General features: G+C 39.4%; 1 protein-coding gene across 1 annotated transcript; it reads left to right on the top strand.

Moving 5' to 3' along the window:
* Positions 1-407: 407 nt before the first annotated feature.
* dusp22a (dual specificity phosphatase 22a) lies at positions 408-14,896 on the top strand. The gene is made up of 7 exons (XM_044030413.1): positions 408-1,111; positions 2,535-2,568; positions 3,258-3,340; positions 4,826-4,875; positions 8,717-8,791; positions 9,178-9,349; positions 14,127-14,896. Exons 1-7 carry the CDS (start codon positions 1,091-1,093, stop codon positions 14,316-14,318), a joined length of 627 nt encoding a protein of 208 aa, XP_043886348.1. The 5' UTR covers positions 408-1,090; the 3' UTR covers positions 14,319-14,896.
* The last annotated feature ends 4,620 nt before the right edge of the window (positions 14,897-19,516 follow it).

Raw genomic sequence — 19,516 nt, 5'->3', positions numbered from 1 at the left:
GTGTTTTTTAAGTAAATTGGGTATAATGACTTTGATGATTATACAATTCGTTTCAACAAAAAAGAGCCTGTGATTAACAGGATGATTAAAGATGTCTTCTTGGTGAACATTTTTCATCATTTAACATCTGAAAGGCTGAGATCATGAACATAATTCGCAGAGACGGGAAAGGGGAGATTTTGAATCAATGTCGATAAACTGAACAAAAAGAGATTCAAGGTATGTATATATGTTGTGCTTAAAAATGTACTTCCTTAGATCTGTTCTAAGAACGAAGTCACCCATTAATGTGTTGTGCTCCACAGTTGTGTTCGTCTGTTGTTGAAGGTGAATCCTGAGCCGAGGGCGACTCATTGCTGTGACGTCACTTACCGGATGTTGCCGCAGTTATTTCACGTCAAAACAATCCGGAAGACGAAAGTGTCGAAAGTGTCGCAGCTGAACGAAAGCCGCTTTTTGTGCCTAATCGTAACACACCTCCTTTTATTCAGTTATAATGCTTCTCATTCTGATTAATTTCTTAATGTAAATATTTGCATTTTAGCTCAATACCTTCCAGGTCATGTGACCTAATGACTTGAAATGAGTGCAGGACCATAGTACTACGCTGCCTAATCCGGACACCCCTCGTTTTATTCTATTTGAATACTTCTCATATGTATATTTTTGAATGTAAATATTAGCATTTAAACGGTAATTTGTTGGTGGTCCCTAGTTAAGAGCGATGACATTGAACAAGCCGTAGTCGTGCAGCTATCCCTGGGTGGAAACGGAGGAGGGTGCCGCTCGATCTGGAGCGAATGTCCGTTGAGTATCCAACCTTAAACTAATGTCACCGCGGTCCTGAAACTACTGGTGCCTACAACTACTGCCTCCGACATTGCAGGCGGCTCCTTCTCGTGGCGTTAGCGCTTTGTAGTTAATGCTGCTGAAGAATAATAATAATCCGGACGTATCGTAACGAGTGAGTCGGAGGTTTCCGCCCCGGAGTGTGCGTCCTGCCTCGTGTTTTAGATTTAAAGTCCATGCAAACATCGCAGCAGTTGAACACAGTAAAGTGCTGCTGCTCATCGTAGGCTGATCAGTCATCATGGGCAATGGAATGAACAAGGTTGGTATTGGTTGTGTCTTAAGTGTTTGGTCATGTATGTGTTGTTGTCACGACGTTGTTTTGGTGCTCTGATCCTGATGGAAAATAAATGCGCAAATGAATGCACTTTCAGAAGTTCACACGCCTTCTCAGTTACCTCAGCACAACAAATTGTACTGATGATGTTTGGAAAGCTACTTCCAATTTAAAAAAGACCAGGTTTTACTGCTTTAAATCAGTACAGCAAAGGCTCATTTACCTTTGCTCTAATAAACAAATCAATTTATGACTACAGCATTGTTTAGGACAGTGTTTTCCAAGCCTTTTATTTGGAAACCCACATTTTTAAGATAACAAACCATTGCAACCCATTGTACATTGTGCATAATGTTTCTATTTTTTTTATAATTTTACTTTGATATGTAAACTAACCATTCCATTTGTTTAAAATCCATGATCCATGGGAGCTTTGGGGGGACCTGCCCCTCTGTGAGGTGAGGTGGGGTGTAGTTGTCCTGTGTCTCTGGTCGTGCTCGGGATTGTCTTGGTGTGGTCTCAGGGATTGGGGTATGTGGCAGGATGCCAGTCAGGAAGCTGGCATCCTGGATGGGTGGACACTCCTGCCTCACCTCTTATGAGTCATGATCCTCAAAAGGCATTTTGGGTGGGGGTGTCTTTGACACCCCAGGAGTTCTGCAGTAAGCCATGGTCTGTTCCCTCCTTTCTGGTGGCTAATGCTGGGATCGTGGCCTAATATGTGTGGCAGGCATTGCAGGTTCAGGCATGTCGGACCTTGGGATCTACCTGTGGGGGATTTGGCGGCATGTCATCTCTGTCCCCCTGGAGCTCCCCTGTTTTTTTTTTGTTGTTTTTTTTCGGGGGGGCTCCATGAACCTCTGCTGATTCCCCTTTGCGGGTGTGATGTGTGTTTATCCCTGGGATGTGTGGCCAGGGTGGGACTTTGAGGTAAAAAAAAAAAAGAGGTTCATGGAAAAGTCCCAGGGTCCTGGGACTTTGGACTAACCTTTGTCCGTGGTTCTATCATCTGTTATCCTCTGGCCCTAAATGTTTACTATTTACTAATATTTAAAAGTGTCACTCACGTTTAGTTGTTAGGCCACTGCTGCCTCAGTACAATTACAATCATAGATTGTAATTGAGTAGATGGAAAGTTTAAAAAGAAAGAAAAAAACAGCTTAACTTACAGTCTATGAAATAACTTATTGTTTAGGCTTAATGATACAATTCTTCTATACTGTATATGTTTAAGTTTTGACCTCTCATATTACTGCAGCACTCATGTTCAGAACGTTGCTTTTGCTTAAGCCCTAAATTCCCATCTGCTTCAACCCTCGGAACATTTGTTCCTCTCAAGTAAAACATTTGTTTTTATGAAGCTGTACTGTAATGAATATGTAACATGTCTGTGACTGCTCCTTCACAGGTTGTCGATGGGCTTTACCTTGGGAATATAAGAGGTGAGACAAACATGATGTTAAGCGATATGATGCACATGGTGAAACTGGGTCGGGATTGTGTTTCAGTTCAAAACACACAAGGTCACAATGATGCCATAAACGTTAGGTGGAAGATTGTAACAGATTACAGTCTGTTTGTATGTACTGCTTTATTTTAAACATTTCATCTTGACCATATTTACTGTGAAGGGTTTTAAATTTAAGTGACTTACCTTATATTATCTATTTATATTTTAGGGTAATATTTGACACAGCATAGTTTGTATCCAGTTATTTGAATTAGTGGATTTAACCTAAGATGTTGTGTTTTGGTTTGTTAACAGTGATTAATTACCACCAGTCTGTCATAACATCACAATATGTTGTTTGTCTGTCAGTTTCTCATCGACAGAAATCAGTTAAGAATATGGAAAATATCCACTTCATAGTTCAGTCCCTTTCTGCTTAATGTGGCATGTGCAGCCCTCTATCTTTAGCTGCCACCATGATGCCTTCGAATGATGGCACAAGCATAAATGTTAAAAATAGTTCAATTGACAGGAACAAGTGACCTGAGGACGAGATAATGTTGCAGGGTGCCTCTGCAGCAGCTTACAATATAACTGCTCCGAGCTACTGTTGTGTTTGCTTAGTGACAAATTCATCAATACGTGTTTGGTGCATCATCTTCCTCTGTCTCCTTGTCCCAGATGCAGAAAACAGAGGAAGCCTGTCTAAGAACGGCATCACCCACATCCTGTCGGTGTACAACAATGCTAGGCCTGTCTTTGAGGTCAGTGGATATCATAGGCTGGCCAGTATTTTACCATATCTTCACATCAATGTTATTAATAAAACCGGTGTTCCCAAAGTAAGTTGACCGATGATCATTGTGCTTCAAATATGTGATGTATTGTGACGGCCACCTGGGGGCAGCGGTGAGTTATTGTTGGAGTATGGAAAGTTTTGTGGCTGAAAGGGACAGTTTGACTTCTCTATAACATCATACGTGTGCCGAGGGACAGGCACTAATAATCAGAATTCCTGTGAAAATCCTTAAAACTCTCAGATCTGGTGTGAATGTTTTATTCTTTATTAAGTTCAGTGGGTTTTAGGGGCAGCCCGAAGGGTGGCCGGTTTTGAGTCTCCACTAAGTGAAGGGCTTGGATAGGCCTGGGTAAAGTACCCAATCCCCATTGGTCATTGTTACTCTAAATTGACCCGTACTCCTTGTGCCCAGATAAATGTAAGGGTTGCATGAAGAAGGGCATAAAAATCTCTGCCAAATCAAATGTGAGGATCATCCGCTGTGGCGACACCTAGAGAGGGAGCAACCAAAAGACAAAAAAAATTAAAATGGCAGTGCCCACCACAGAGATTCATACATATAGTAGCTGAAAATAATTTGTGACAGAATTCCTTACTGTCCAGGTGTTGGAAATTCCACATTACATTTAAAAAAGGGCACATTTTGGAACAGCTACAATAAACACCCACACTGCCTCCAGATTCCTGTTACTTCCTGTTCATACACATCAAGATAAAAAAAACAAAAAAAAACTGCTCTGGTTGCCTGACTTTGAGAATCTATGAGGAACAAGGGCTCTAGTGAGATAGGAGGTGTAACAGGTGCTTATCTTCAAAACACCATCCATCTCTACTGTTAATCTTTTGGGGGTCGCAGAGAAGCTAGCGCCGATCCCAGCTGATACTGAGGAACAGGCAGGGTTAGTTTAGATCCCTGAGCTACAAAGTAATAAAAGTATTATGTCATAATCCAGTTTCAAACGTATATTATATTTATTTGTACTGACCATTGCATGATAGCAAAAAAAGTAGTTTTTCATAATTTTGGTTCACTAGGAACCAAAATTATGAAAAACTGCTCAAATCCCTTTTTTTCCTGAAACAATGTATTTGTGTTTTGTCTTTATTTAGTCTGCGTAACCATTTCCATCATTGAGCAATATCCAAAATGACTTCCATTAGCAAGTCAAACATCATCTGTATTTGTATCCACAAGCTGATCAGGGCTTGAACTTCACCATTAAACACCTAAATTGAAGATGTTTGCTATTACTGTTACACCCTCTGTAAACCAATCAAACTTCTCTTGATCCTTATAATCGACATGATTCTGTATACACAATAAGTACAGTTTCTTAATTCATTTTACTATCAATCTACACAATTTGACAGATAACAGTCGGATACAACATGCCTGCTCTGTTTTCCTGAACTTTTGTTTCAGCTGTATTAATTTTCACATGTTTTTCAGGACATGACGTATCTTTGTATTCATGCAGCCGATGCCTCCAGCCAGAACCTGTGAGTAAACACACATACACACAAACACACGGACATTTTGATATTCTGTTGCTGCTTATACGTCAAATTTAAAATGCCCTTGTCCATGAGAATTTCTGAAGACGTGATGAGTCATGCAGTTTGATTTCAACACCGTTAGCCACCAGATTGTGCTCCCAGGGTGTGACAAACACACAAACCGTCACATGTTTTTATGAAGTGTTGACAAAAACCATTTGAATTATCCATTTTTCTATCGTATAATATACTGTGTCTTAATTAAACAGTTTAAGTCTCTCTCTCTCACACAAACATATACTACATACAGCACAGTATGCTGTATGTAGTATATGTTTGTGTGAGAGAGAGAGAGACTGACTCAGTGTTGAGAGAGGCATGAGCTGCCCCTCCACCCTTGCAGTGGTCACTAACACGACACGTTAGTCATAGCATTTATTTTCAATTCTATGTCGTGTCTTCCACCTCACGCAACACTATAGCTGTGGTAATTCTGGACTAAACGCTTTGACCAGAGTCACCAAACAAAAGTGTCATTGGCTGCAGGTTGAGCATTATTCCGAAGAGCATTGTTGTGACCTGCAACATGTTAATTTGAGTGTCTTCTACTTGTTTGTTATGGTTCCTTCACTGGTTTGGTACACACACCGTTCTCCACTACTGGCGGGTCAAAGTCTGCACTGGCAGAGATGTGTAAAAAGATGTAGGATGAGTGAAAAAATAAAAAATCAATGACCTTGTCAGTGATTGATTGACAAGATCAGCAGAAACACTAAGACCTATTATCTTCCTTTGAAACACTACTCAACCTCCAACAGACACTTGCATCTGAGCTTGTTATATCTGCCTCCCTTACTGAAAAACTCTCAACATCAGGTGACAATTCTCTAAACTACTACAGCCACTGTCTTAGTTCATTGGGAGATGAAGAAATACACTTAGGACTGACAGATGTTATGCTTTTCAGACCCGAGTTAATCTTAACTACTGCTTGTTCACACTTTATGTGTACTGGTCCCCATTTCCACCAACCTCATCCAGACCTTATCCTCCATCATTGTGCCATAAATGCGTCTCTGGCTTCAAGAACATTCCCAGCTGCATCTAAAGATGCTCAGGTAACACGTGAAAGCCTGCGCTCGAATTTGCACTAGTTCAAAACATGTGAACTGTCAAACTTTCATTGCTAAGTGCCTACTGAACGAATGTGTGGGGGCAGTGTCATGAACTGGGGAGGTCTGGATTCAGCAATGTTATATGTCCAAAAAAATCTAAATCAATTGACCAAAATGACAATACCAGGATTCAATTGTTAAAGAATGTCTTGGGGAACATCCATCCATCTTCTACCGCTTTATCCTCCACACGAGGGTCGCGGGGGGAGCTGTTCCAATCTCAGCTGACATAGGGCAATAGGTCTCAGGGAACTTGATCCACGAATTTCACCCATAGATTTGCCAGACGGAGTCTAGACCTTAACATTATTGAGACTCTTTGGGATGTCTGGAGAAGACTCAACACAGTGGTCTAACTCCAGTGCAAGTGTTCACCTCACTCCTGCTAAAGATCCGTGGTTATCGCTCGCCTCATCTACTCCAGTGCTCCGTCAGTGGGGCCTCCCTTTGTCCACAGTGACCACCACACTGATCATCTGCAGAAAAGAGCTACAAAAAAAAAGAAGTAAATTGCCTCCAGAGCAAATTTTGGGTCTTCTCTGTGTCTCCCACCTCATCTCTTCTAACATCACCTCCTCACTTAACTCCTCTAACACCCTTCGCCAAAGTTCAATATCTGTACTGTACTGAAGATTTAGTACTGCCCTGACTTCCCAAAAGTTAGTAAGTGAAATGGTTACTTAACCTGCTTATGACATACTAGTAGTAGATTAGCACATGTGACACGTTAGCTGGTTAACATCAGCCTTGGTATTAACCGGATAAGGTCACATTTCCTTTGGGCCATTCCATTATGCTTGGAAAAATGAATAATGCAGAGGGGTTGCCTTCATACTGTAACATAGACTAATGAAATGTTGACGGTTTTGGCTTGGATGTGAATTTGCTGTTGCTTGTGGAAAAGAGAAGCAGAACAGGGCTATGAAATAAATTCTCAGTAAATGAGAATTGAGGTTTAGTGCCTCAGTGGTTGGATATTGCTGATTGGGTTGGTTGGAGGTGTTTGACCTCCACTGTTGCAATCAAGCGTCTTCCCTCAGGCAGTACAGGAAGGAAACTTTAGTGTGACATCTGGCTGTTGGCCTCGACCACCCAGTGCTTTAATAAACCCCTTCTCTGTCACAATCACTGGTCTGACTGACAGGAGTGTTGAGGCCAACTGCCGCCCCACCCGGCTCGTGATGGCCCCTCCCATGGGTAAGGTCCACGAGTAGGGACCAATGTGATGTGAATGTGTAAAAAATAAAAAAGATTTTGCCTTAAATTGCTACTATTACGAGAGCATGTGCAAACTTTAAACAAGAGGTCAGAAACATTCATGTGATTGAGAAGTGTGGCCTGGGTTTATTGCAGCGGCTGCACGAGCCATGAATGTGGGCATCTCAAAATGACATGTGCATTTGTGCAATCCGCTTTTTAACCACATTGTATTTAATGTTTCTTTTGCCAGGACTTTTTAAAACCTAAAATAACATAATCAGGGACAGGGTTTTCCAATTTAGCATTGGTTAGAAATCCCGTATGTAATACACCTCTTGTTTTTAGCCTCATCCCCGACAAATATAACCAAATAGAACTAAAAAACAGCACGCTGCAGAAATGCAAAAGCTCCGTTTGTAGCTGTAGCTCATTAGCTCATTTTTATTTTATTAGTGTAGTGTGTCTAGATTCGGCTGGTCACAACCGCAAATTTATGTCACAAGGTAATTTTTTTTTTTGCATATTAAACAAGATGGCCGGAAACCTCTGTGCTGGGAAGGCAGACCAAAGTGCTGAGGAGACATCTTTTGAGGAGGAGATTGGATCTCAGGAAGGAGCAAAAAAGAAAAAGTGGCAGTCAGTCTATTTTAGCCCCCGTCTGTTATTCTGTCTGCTGTTGAGTAACCAGCATCTGCTCCTCAGGAGACGGTGCTATCAGCCATGTAGTTCTTGATTATGCAAAATACAGTCAGTATCAGTGTTTCCTGACGAGCAGGAGCTTAGAGAAGCAGTTCTACAATATACATTTTGCACTGTGTTTAAGGATCTTTTTTTTGGCATCTTTGTGAGTAATAACGTCTAAGTCTGAAGAGGCATGACGTAAACATGAATGGTCCACAATAAGAAAGTACCACTTCTACGAATGCTGAAAACTAAAGTAATTTTTTCGCACAGATAAAAATGGGGTCACTTACTTCCTTTGTCTGTCACTACTGCCTCCGTTCTGGTCTACCACAAACTCTTTGTTTGAGCAGACCAGACATGTTTCTCACATGACAGTTTGATGTGGTTTAAAGAAAACTACTTGTTGACATGTGTTGTCACATATAATGAATCAAAATCTTGACGATATTTGACACGTACTTGCAGTTTCTGCACAAATGTGGGGCCTACATTTCTCATATCCTATTCAAACCTGGAACAGTTTATTTCAGTTTTAGAAATCTATTTTTACATACAGTTAGGGCTTCAAGTTTCAATTCAAGGTGTCCTTTCTCAGATCCCATTTAGGTGTGCTTCATTTTTGAAGTCTGCAAGCAGCACACTACTTTCCAAATGAATGATATGCTTGAAAACACTGTAATATCTTCCAAACTGCATGCCGAGTAACCTTCAGAGTTGTGTCAGTTTCGGCGGAACGTGAAAGTGCTTTGAACTGTTTGTGTCTTTGTTTTCTTTCTTTGTTTCAGATCACAGCATTTTAAAGAATGTATCAGCTTCATCCATGAATGTCGCCTAAATGGTGGATCTTGCCTCGTTCACTGGTAAGTTTCTTTCCGGAAGCCAAGTATTTGTCTGTATAACCCACAGCAAGTGAATCATCAGGTGCCCCTGCCTGTGTTTGTCTGGCAAAATCCTGACAATGTCCCAACCTGAACTCACCTGACGTTATCTACCGCTAAGGTCTGAAAGCACCTCGGGTACTAAATTCAAAGGGATTCTTTATATGTGTTTCTGAGTCACATTCACTTGACAAAAATGGGTTTGTGTGGTCACAGCAACCACAGAATTCTCAAAGGTTCATTGTTGGGTCCACGTGAAACTTGAAGAAACTCTCTAACGTTAGCTTTTGCCAGGTACAGAGGCAAAGAAATGAGTGTTAATGGTCCAGTGACCAAACTGACGAAATGTTCCCTGTGTTGCTGTGTAGCCTGGCAGGTGTGTCTCGCAGCACCACCATGGTGGTGGCCTACCTGATGACTGTGACGCCGTACAGCTGGGAGGAGTGCTTGTCTGCCATAAAGGCTGTTCGCTCCTTCGTCGGCCCAAACGATGGCTTCCAACAGCAGCTGCAGGAGTTCCAGGAGACACAAGTCTCAGAGGTACACACACACACACACATATTTGATGTTACACAATGACACACACACACACAGGGTACCCACAGGAAGATTCAGGTCCCTTTTTTTTTTTTCCCCTCCGTGACATTTTGTACTTCTAACTCACTTTGACAGACATTATGTGCGTGCACAGGAGCTTACAGGATATGGTGCATACAGCCATCACACTGCATATGCAGTCTGTGGTGAACCTCTCAACCGTTAATGGTGGTTCTCCTGTTGTCATGGAACGTGATTTGTTGAATAATGGTTACTCTGTAAGGCGGTGTTTGTTTGTGTGTGTGTTTTCCAAACAAAAATCAAATGTCAAATGTAGCATATCACATGACTGTAGACATAAACCTGCCACTGTAAACAGGAGGCAGGGATTTCTGTTGTGAAACCAATGACAAGGTGAAATTGAATGTATCTGTTTAAATAGATGAGTCATGCTATATAATAACATAATAACTAGCCAGGATACAAATATAAGTAACATGTCATCATTTTAAATGAAATTAACGGTTGGTGTAGCAAGAAGACCCGGGTTTGCAACAAGGGCCTTTCTGCATGGAGTTTTCTCCCACAGTCCAAAAACATGCAATATGTATATATATGGGGATATAGGAATTGGACACACTAAATTGACCATAGGTGAGAGAGTGGACGGTTGTTTGTGTCCCTGTGATGGACTGGCGATCTGTCCAGGGTGTAAGCTTGCCTTTTGCCCTATGTCAGCTGAGAGGATAAAGCAGTAGAGGATGGATGGATGAACCAGAAGCATATTCAAACTTCTCCATATTATGTTTTTAAAAAAAAAACACCCCATGTTCTGAGCTGCCATAGTCTTGAAAAGCCCCTGCACATCATGCAAGGAGAAAGAAAACAAATGGTGAATCATGTTCAATGAGAAAAAAAACTATAAAGGTTTTTTGATTTTTCATTTTTTTAGGGCACCATCATGCACACAGCTGTGTGTGTGTGTGTGTGTGTGTGTGTGTGTGTGTGTGAGAAACAAATAACATAATCATTAGACTAGCGAGGAGCCTTTTTGAGTATGTAATGCACGAGCATGCACACTCTCACACAAAGATCTCCCTAAGACAAATGTTGCCTTCATTGACCTCCTTTCACTGTGAATTCCATCTCCAGTTAAACATGAAGTGGATTCAACTTCCTGTTTTGTGTCTATTTTGATTTATATACAACATAATGTCTGCACCACTGTGGTTCTTTTTCTATTTTTTATTCGATTGAATGACTGTATTTTAAAAATGCTGATTCATGCCTTTACAGATTAGTATCTGTTCTCAAGGATTAATCATAATCTCACGAAAGGACATTTCTTTCTTTCTTTTTTTTTTTTACTTCAAGCCACCGTCTCCATAGCAAAGAAACTGCTATGGAGACGGTTTGCTAGGGGATGTTTTGTATGAAGACAGTGTTTTTAAATGTTTGTGACTTTGTACAATTTTGCGGCATTTTTCATTATTAAGTGAGCATGTGATTACATAACGATTGCACTGATCCAACCATTGAATAAAGAAGGGGAACTATGGTGGGGGGTTTACTTGGTTGCATCAGGTTAGAACTGCTTATCACGTGTTCAGCATTACTGTCAGGGAATTGCAACATAACATGACTGGGAAAAAAATATATATAATTGTTTGTTGCTCACTGATTTCGAGGATTTTATGGGAAATAGGTCTGTTGTCGGCCGTGTTTTTACTGTGTTCTTTTATTTTGGTAAGCCTGGGAGAAAGTGAGGAATAACAACGCTGTTATTTGGTTAACAATGCAGCTGTGACTAAACTGCTTCCTGCCACAGAGGTGCAACTGGGAGTGATCCTTAACTTAAAATGCCACAGTGCAATTTACATTCGCAAACTCTTATTCACCATCTTATTTATTTAATTTTTTTTTTTATTTATTTGACCTTGATTTAACAGGTAAGTCAGATAATTTGTAGATGATTCCAGTCGTATGCAGCAGAAAACTAAAAAGGATGAGCAGTGTGTAGTATCGAGCAAAGATAAGCTGACGTTTTACCAGTTAGTTTTCTAAATGAACATAACACCTATGTGTTAGTCTGCAATGTGAAGAGAGCATCAATTGACCAGGGAATATAGACTGCAGTGGTGAGTGTTAAAGAGAACCCCGGTAACAAATGGAATGGTGCGTGATACATCAATTTATTGAGGGTAGCTTTAGGAGCAGATCTGTAAATGATATTCCTGTCATTTTAACCAGAAGCTTTTTAGCTGAGCGTGTTCATGAAGATTTGTTACGATAAATGAAACCAATTCTAGAATTGACATTAGAAAGATGTCTTAAATCATGCCTCTGGTCAATACACAAGACTATAAGATCCAGTAGTTCCGTGCATATTCAATTCTCAGGCAGCAAATCCATACATTACCCATGACAATCCATCCTCGTAAATGTAACCATTTGCAAAGAAACTGTGAACTGATTAAAAAAAAAAAAAACTATTTATTTATTTCCAATAACCTCTCAAGGCGTACTCGCAGTACCTTCATGGCCCACACTTTAGGAATTTTAGGATCATGAGGGACGCGGGGATGCGCTTGTGCCGTCCCAGCTGACATGGCACGAAAGGCGGGGTACATTTGTCCCCAGGGGGCAATTCAAGGCACATAAGGCAGTCAAGACACACAAAACAAGTCAACTAAGTTCTAAGAAGTCACAAATCAGAGTCAAAATAAAAGTCACTGCCATAAATCATGACGAACGATCCCTCTCCCATGACTTACAGTTTGCTTCTCCTTTCATTTAACCCTGTTGTTGTTGATCTAGTGTTGCAGCGTATTGTGGTTTGTGTTGACGTCACATTAGAAAGGTAGGAAAACCTAGCTGCTCTGTGGTAAATGTAACGTAACAAGCACAAGTGGTTTCCATCGTAACAGTGAACTCCCCCCAAATAGAGATTTCACAGTTACACCTGGGCATTATTGTAGTGTAGTTCTTCTCGTGGACATTGCAAATAAATCTTACTTTTCTTTAAAAGACACATTTGTGGCTTCTACAGAAGCACATTACATTGTTTCCCAATCCTATGGCTTGTGTTGAGTTGAGACTAAGTGGTTACAATATTATGGATTCATTTGGAAAGTAAATGGGATATTACACTGTATGAACCTACTGTAAGTCTCAACTTTAAAATTACACAATGAGCAAATTCCGGACAATAATGACATCTAAATAAAAACACTTTTGTCGTATTTGTCAGACATTTTTATATTTTTATTTTCAACCACTCTCGGTGTGGAACACTCGAATGGCCTTTGACCTGAATAACTTATTTTTAAAGATGACAGAACACCTGACGTACGAGTTGTCTTTTATATGTTCTTCATTGATCTTATGAGTCAGGGTTGTACTGTTTTTGCCTTTTAGGTTGCCAGTGAGAACACTCATTTTTAGGAAGATGAATGTATCACTTTCAGAGTGACTTTCACTTCATTGTTTTCATTTTTTTTTTTTTTTTTGGGAAAGAATCAGATATTACACAAAATAATTCCTGGACATCTTTTTTTGCGAAATTGTACTTCGCTCCTTGTACTAGCTCCTCTCTTTGAACTGTCCCAGAAAACCCAGTCTATGTTGAATTATAATACATTAATTAGAACAACATTAGTATTTAACTATGTACAGTCTTATACTCCTCTGTTCACTGCCAACATTTATTTAGCTGCATGTGATCTTCTTGTCTTTTCTGTAACACTTTTTTTTTTCAGTAATTTGACCGTTAAGACCTCAAACATCAAAACTGGAATTTTTTTTGTGTGAATAACTGAAAATGAAAAAGAGTCATTTGTAATCTCCCTCAAAACCCTCTCTCTTTCTGCACTTTACTGCGGAGATAAAAAAGTACCATGTGTCAAAATGACAACTTCAATAATAATAATTGTTGAAGCAAAAACAGTATGATAAAAGTAATATAAGAGATATAAGAGTTTTAAAAATAAAAAAATATTAGGCTTTTTTTAAATATTCTACCATATGTATAACACTTAATATAATATATAAACAATAGAAATGACACAAAGCAAAAGAAGTAACTTAATGTCGGCAAAGTTGAAAAACCCAATATCGTGATGCAAGTCTGGAGCTTCCTTTTTGTCTACCTATAAAGGCAAAAAGTGTCTTTTTTTGTCTGTTAATGTCATCGTCATGACAACAGTGACAAAACGGATGACAAACTTGTCATGATGACTCATTCAGGGCACCAGTGTGTGCAGTGACGCGTTTGGATGGGAAAATCAAGCGTTAATGTGAGAAATTGCTAAAAGCGTCGCTTCCACGACAACTCTCTCCTTCTAAAGCAGAATTGGAGTGAAAGAGTGAGTGAGGTGTAAATCCAGAGTCGCAGGCGTTTGTGTGAGCTGGGATGTCAGGAGGTGAATCATGAGAAGTGTTTTACTAAAGGTTCTCTGTGTCCTGCCAAGCCACAGTGGTGAAATTTAGTATCAATGTATGGTGTTTTTATTGGATGGTAGTGTGGTTCTTGTTTCTTGTTTGTTTGTTTCTTCGCTTTCATCCCACAGTCCAAAAAACATGCAGATTTGGGATTGGCACCAGCGCCCCCCACTGAACTTGATATTAAGGGAATTGGGGCCTGCATGTGGCCCATGGGCCGTGAGTTTGAGACCTCTGACGTAGACCAAACAGAGGCAGAATAATAACAGGATCAAAAGTTACACACTGCGGCTTTAATACAATGATGTGATGTGTTTTTTGTCTCTCCTCCTGCCTTCAGTACCGAGCTTGGTTACGCTCCACTTTCCGCCCCGGTCCGTTTCATGACGCGGAGCAGGTGGCTGCTCTGCTGACCCAGTACACGGAGCAGCAGACGAGCCAGAGGAGAGGAGCAGAGCAGCGCTGGATAAATCGAGAAGTAGATGTCTGTACTCTGCCGTCTGACCCGGACGATTTTGAAGGCAGCAGCTGAGACATGTGGGCTCCGGCCACCATGCCAGAGTCCTGCCAAAATCTGTCTGGAATAACGGCAGCAGCTATTACTGTGTCGTCAAATCCAAATCAACCTCTTGAGTGATATCACTAAGTTTAAGGCCTTTTAAATAACACTGAAAGCATAGAAAGAAACATATACTCATGTATAAGCTAAGCCTATTTCCTTTCCTCCTACATTACTCACTTTTAGGCCACGGGGGTTGATTTAGATATTGACCCACAGACTTGTGTTCACTACCAGTACCTCCCATGCTCTTTGAACAGAGTATAGTTACAACAGTAAAGATACAACAGGGGTTTCAGTGCTCACAGACGCCTTACTTTAATCACCTCAGCACCTTAGCCATGATGAATACACTATACTTCCATGTGATCACTTTAATGTTCAGCTAGTTGTAGCCTTTAATATTTCACTCAATACTATCTTGAAGAAACATTTTGCCATAATAAGATTTATGATTTATAATTAGATTTATGAAGTCAACTTGATTTCCAGACACAGAACATATACATATATATGTATATGTGTATGTATATATATATACATATATGTATGTATATAAAATATATGTATGTGTGTATATGTATGTATATATATATATATATATATACACACATTGACCCAGACTCGTGTTCACTACCACTACCTCCCACGCTCTTTGAACAGAGTATAGTTACAACAGTAACTATACTCTATACAGTGTGTCTACTGTACATATATATATATGTGTATATATATATATATATATATATACATATGTACAGTAAAAAACACCTTCACTGTGGTGTCATTAGCAGAATCACTCCATCCGTCCATCCGTCCATCCATCCATCCACTAAACTGATTCTGACATTCATACTAACCATCTGTGACCAGACTAGCGTTTAAACTTCTAAACAGAAGTTATTTAAACAAAATAAATTAATGTGCTTCCATAACAACTCACTTGAAAACGTTTATCCCGACCATTTGCGTACACTTGGCTTGTGCGTGCTAGTGTAAACAGGAAGTAGATTTATATTAAAGTAGTCAATTGTAAAAACAGGGCTTTGATTTGTTACGCTGACAATAAAATGAAAGTAAAAGTGTGTCCACAGCATTTGGTAACCAATGTGTCACCCTCATGACAGCAGTAAAAAAAATTCTAGTTCCATCATCACCACGCAGTAAACAGCGTTTGCTTCCACCCACCTGGACACCGCTCGCTCAGTTCATTAAAGGAATAATTCACCAATTTGCATTTAGCATTGAATTACTAGAACAGGGACAGTATTTTTGAAAAATTGTGCTTCCTAACCTCAGTTTCCTCTGAGTCGAGAAATATCTTCATTCTTTTCTTTGTTACGTGCCCACCAGCGACACTTGGTCCTGTTAGCGTAACAGTTAGCAAAGATGGCGGACACTGTTTACATTCTGGGGCTGAGGTCCCGTCCCCCTACGAGTGGGTCTAAAAAGTACAGAATAAGTGTTGCAGTTTCAAGCCTCGGACCAAGTGTCACTGGTGGTCGACTCAGGGGAAACTGAGGTTAGGAAGCACAATTCTTCAAAAATACTACCTCTATTCTAGTAATACAAAGCTAAATGCAAATCGGTGAAGTATTCCTTTAATTGTTCAAAAACATGTATACACTGTGTGTGTGTGTGTGTGTGTGAGAGTGACAGAAGCCGTAACAGCACCAACAATCTGCAGTTTTAACACTGGTGGACAAGCTTGGAATTGGTTCTGCAATTTCCCAGAAGCTCACAATGCTCTCCTTTATCTCCTGTAACTTTATGTCCCATCAGACAGAAAGGGCAAAAGATCAAACCCTATATTCCTCCCCACTATGAATTGATACCAGATAACGTGATATAATGTGGCTTTATGATTATTGGCTGAGTCACATGAAGTAGTCAAACCGGCAAAATGTTCCTTTAAGAACAGCAAATAGAAGTAAAACTACACATGAAGGATTTCTGCAAGTCTTCCTGATTCTATTGAAGCTCTGATTAATATTTTTATCGTGACAAAAACTGATTTGCGTTCTAATTTTGTGGGTACTGTTGATTTTTTTCTGTGTGTGTATATTTGCGTTTCTGTTTGTTTTTATAATAAAATACAGCAATTTGAAGAAAATATATAAAATGTTAATAAATTCTGTACTATCAGAACCATGACACGTGGTATATCATTAACATACGCAGTAATGAATCACTCTGTTCTGGTCTCCTTAAGCATCTCCATGAACCCAGAGTATCTTTTCTTGGATTTCAGTCTGTGACATTAAGTTATTTTATTTCATTAAAAGTTACTTCTCCTAGTGACTAGAAAGTAGGATCTTCGTGAAAGACCGAAACAAGAAAGTTTCAGGTGAGAGTTGTTTTTTTTTTATTATTATTATTCATTTTCGGATTGAGACTTTCTATGTCTGAATCTCTCATATTGACACATGATCGAATATGTTTTAGATAAAGAAAAAAAAAATATTCGATGGGTTATTATGCGGCGTATGCAGTTAATGATAGAATAGAATTTTATTTAAATAGGGACAATACAGTTAACATAGTTCCTACACAAATAATGCAACTGATGTGCTGTATAGCTAGTTTGCAACTCTTGTCTTTAGTTGGGCTTTTACATGAACAATATAATAACATATACATGTTCAAACACGTGAAAACTACACTAAAACAGAACGACATGCTCAAATGACATAACACATTCAAATGTAAATGCATATACATAACAATTGTCAAATAACTTCACTTCATTCACACTAAAACACTATTTACAACTGAAACCCTGAATGGGTACAGCTCTGTTTTTCTTTTAGCCTGCACTTGAGCTTTGTTGTAAACCGTTTTATTTCTGACATTAATTTGATCTTGGTGCATTCCAGGGTCGACAGCCCTTAATGGAGAATGAGGACTGCTTAAATGTGGTCTTATGTCACGATTATGGTATTTTACAGTTACAGTTACGATTCACCCCGCTCCTGGTTACTCTGGCACCAACGTGTTTTTTGGATGGACTTGGAAAGAGGATGAATGAGAAAGAGGAAACAAAGATGAATGAAGTTAAGTAAGTTATATTTAAAAATACTAAAATAAAAAAGTATAACTTACTTAACTTCAATGCTGGAATAGATCGGTCAAAGTCTTTCATAAAGGGCCAGATTTAAAACGGCATCGAGAAGGTGTAGAGATTTGCTATGCCTTTGATTTACAGAAAGTGTTATCGGTATGATATTATTGGTCAATAACACATATAATATGTTGCTTATCCCAGCTTTGTTTGGTTTGTGCTGCTAAATTATAACTTAAAAACAACATTCGACGTCAAATATGGTCATGGTCACAGAACCTGGTTTCATTCCAAGTTTCCTGAGACCTTAAATATCACCTGACTGTGTCACAGGGACACTATCAGGTGTATGAGTTACTCATTCATCCGTACACGATATACTTGGTATCTCACTAGAAACATAACGAGCACATAAAGAGCTTTAGATCAAATGAACGAGACCTGTAATATTCTGTGTACATGCAGAAAAATAAAGTAAAAAAACTTCACAGGAAGAACAGCTATAAGAGGGGTTGAAACAAGTACATCAGACTACAGGATACAGTACATCCTTCACAAAGGGAATTCCAACATCAGTCGTGTAGTCGGTCTATGAGACACGCGCAGGAAACGTGTCAGACGAGTAAAACTAAGGTTTTAATTTTCAATAATTCAGATTTGTCCCGTCATACTTGCCAGGGAAAACAATACCAGTGGTTTCTGTGGAACTGAACTGTGTGGGGAGGTGGCTTTTTTTCCCTCTCTCGCAATTATTCAATTCCTATTTCCAGAATTTATACTTACACTTTATACTTTATACTTTATGTATGTGTTTGTTTTGGTTGGACACAGCTCATACTGTCACATACAGGCATGTAACTCTGTAGTTCCTGTACATTTATTAACAGGTATATTGAAGGGAGATACAGTTGAGACTTGATATGTGCATTTATCATCACAATAACAATAAGCTTATAGGAGTGTTTGGTTTTCATAGCGTTTGGTTGTTGGATGTGGATACACTGAACTTGTTTTAAAGTTAAATCAATTTATTTTAAATAACAACAATACTCTTAATTTGGCTGTGTAAATGTACTGTAAATCAAACTAGAACCACAATTAATAATTGAATTATTTACTAAATGAATCCTTAAATCACTTGTTCTGTAATTTATCTGAAGATTTGTCTTTGTCTTTGTCTGTTTTTAAACTTGTCAGAACAGTCTCAATCACAAAATGAAAACAGACGACAAACCACAAACTAGAGAATCCGTCTGGTAAAAAAGGATGATAAATCAGAATTATTACAGCATCAACTTTCCATTTATTCATATTTTATGACTAGGATGTTTTTTTTATTGTAAGGAACTTTAATTATTATTGTTGCTGTGGTTGTTGTTACTGCACCCGTAAATCATGGACCTTGATTAGACAATTGTGGAGATTGGAGAACTGATTCATGAACAGTCTCAAATACTCCAAATGTGTCGGTGAACAATAAGACATTATTGATAAAAGATGACACAACTAGGGAATCTTATAAATATTTTTGTTTTAAACCAGACATTCGGCTAATTGATTAAAATATCAAACACATATTTCTGCCCTGTCTGGTTCTTGAGGGTGATCGCGCCTAAAAAGGCTTGATCAAACCAGCTTGAATTATTACTATGAATAATCTGATAGTTATTTTTCATTGTAAGGGAATTTCATTATTGCTATTGTTGTTGTTTTTGTTGTTGTTAGTGCACCTTGATTAGACAATCATTCATACTGGACTTTATTATGACACTTGTTTATCCCCTATTGAACCTTTGTGAATGTCCTCGGCCACCATCGCACACTTACTTTTTTTGAAAGAAAACACAAAGATGTCTCCCACAGCTGGAGCTCACTTTGAGTCATTCTTCTCCGTCAGTCACGCAGACAGTGAGTGATGCTGCTCCACCTGCACAGTGGACTGTTTTTTTACATGAGGGCTGCGTGGGTGTGGAAGGGACGCGGCAGAAATCCCCCACAGCGCCGCGCAGCAGCACAGGGCAACTTGTGACTCTCCGGGTTAGTTCAGCGCTCGCCGTCCCCGCGGCGTGGGCTGCACCTTCTCAACAAGCGCCGCTCACGCCAGGCCATT

The sequence above is a fragment of the Solea senegalensis genome, linkage group LG7 (assembly GCF_019176455.1).
Source record: "Solea senegalensis isolate Sse05_10M linkage group LG7, IFAPA_SoseM_1, whole genome shotgun sequence".
In the NCBI taxonomy this organism is placed as follows: domain Eukaryota; kingdom Metazoa; phylum Chordata; class Actinopteri; order Pleuronectiformes; family Soleidae; genus Solea; species Solea senegalensis.
Note: the sequence above shows the minus strand (reverse complement) of the source record. Positions and strands in the feature narration are given on the sequence as shown.

Coding starts and splice junctions, on each gene's coding strand:
- dusp22a (XM_044030413.1), top strand. CDS start 1,091: ATGGGCAATGGAATGAACAAG. Junction 3,341..4,825: donor ATGCTAGGCCTGTCTTTGAG/GTCAGTGGATAT, acceptor CATGTTTTTCAG/GACATGACGTATCTTTGTAT. Junction 9,350..14,126: donor AGGAGACACAAGTCTCAGAG/GTACACACACAC, acceptor TCCTGCCTTCAG/TACCGAGCTTGGTTACGCTC.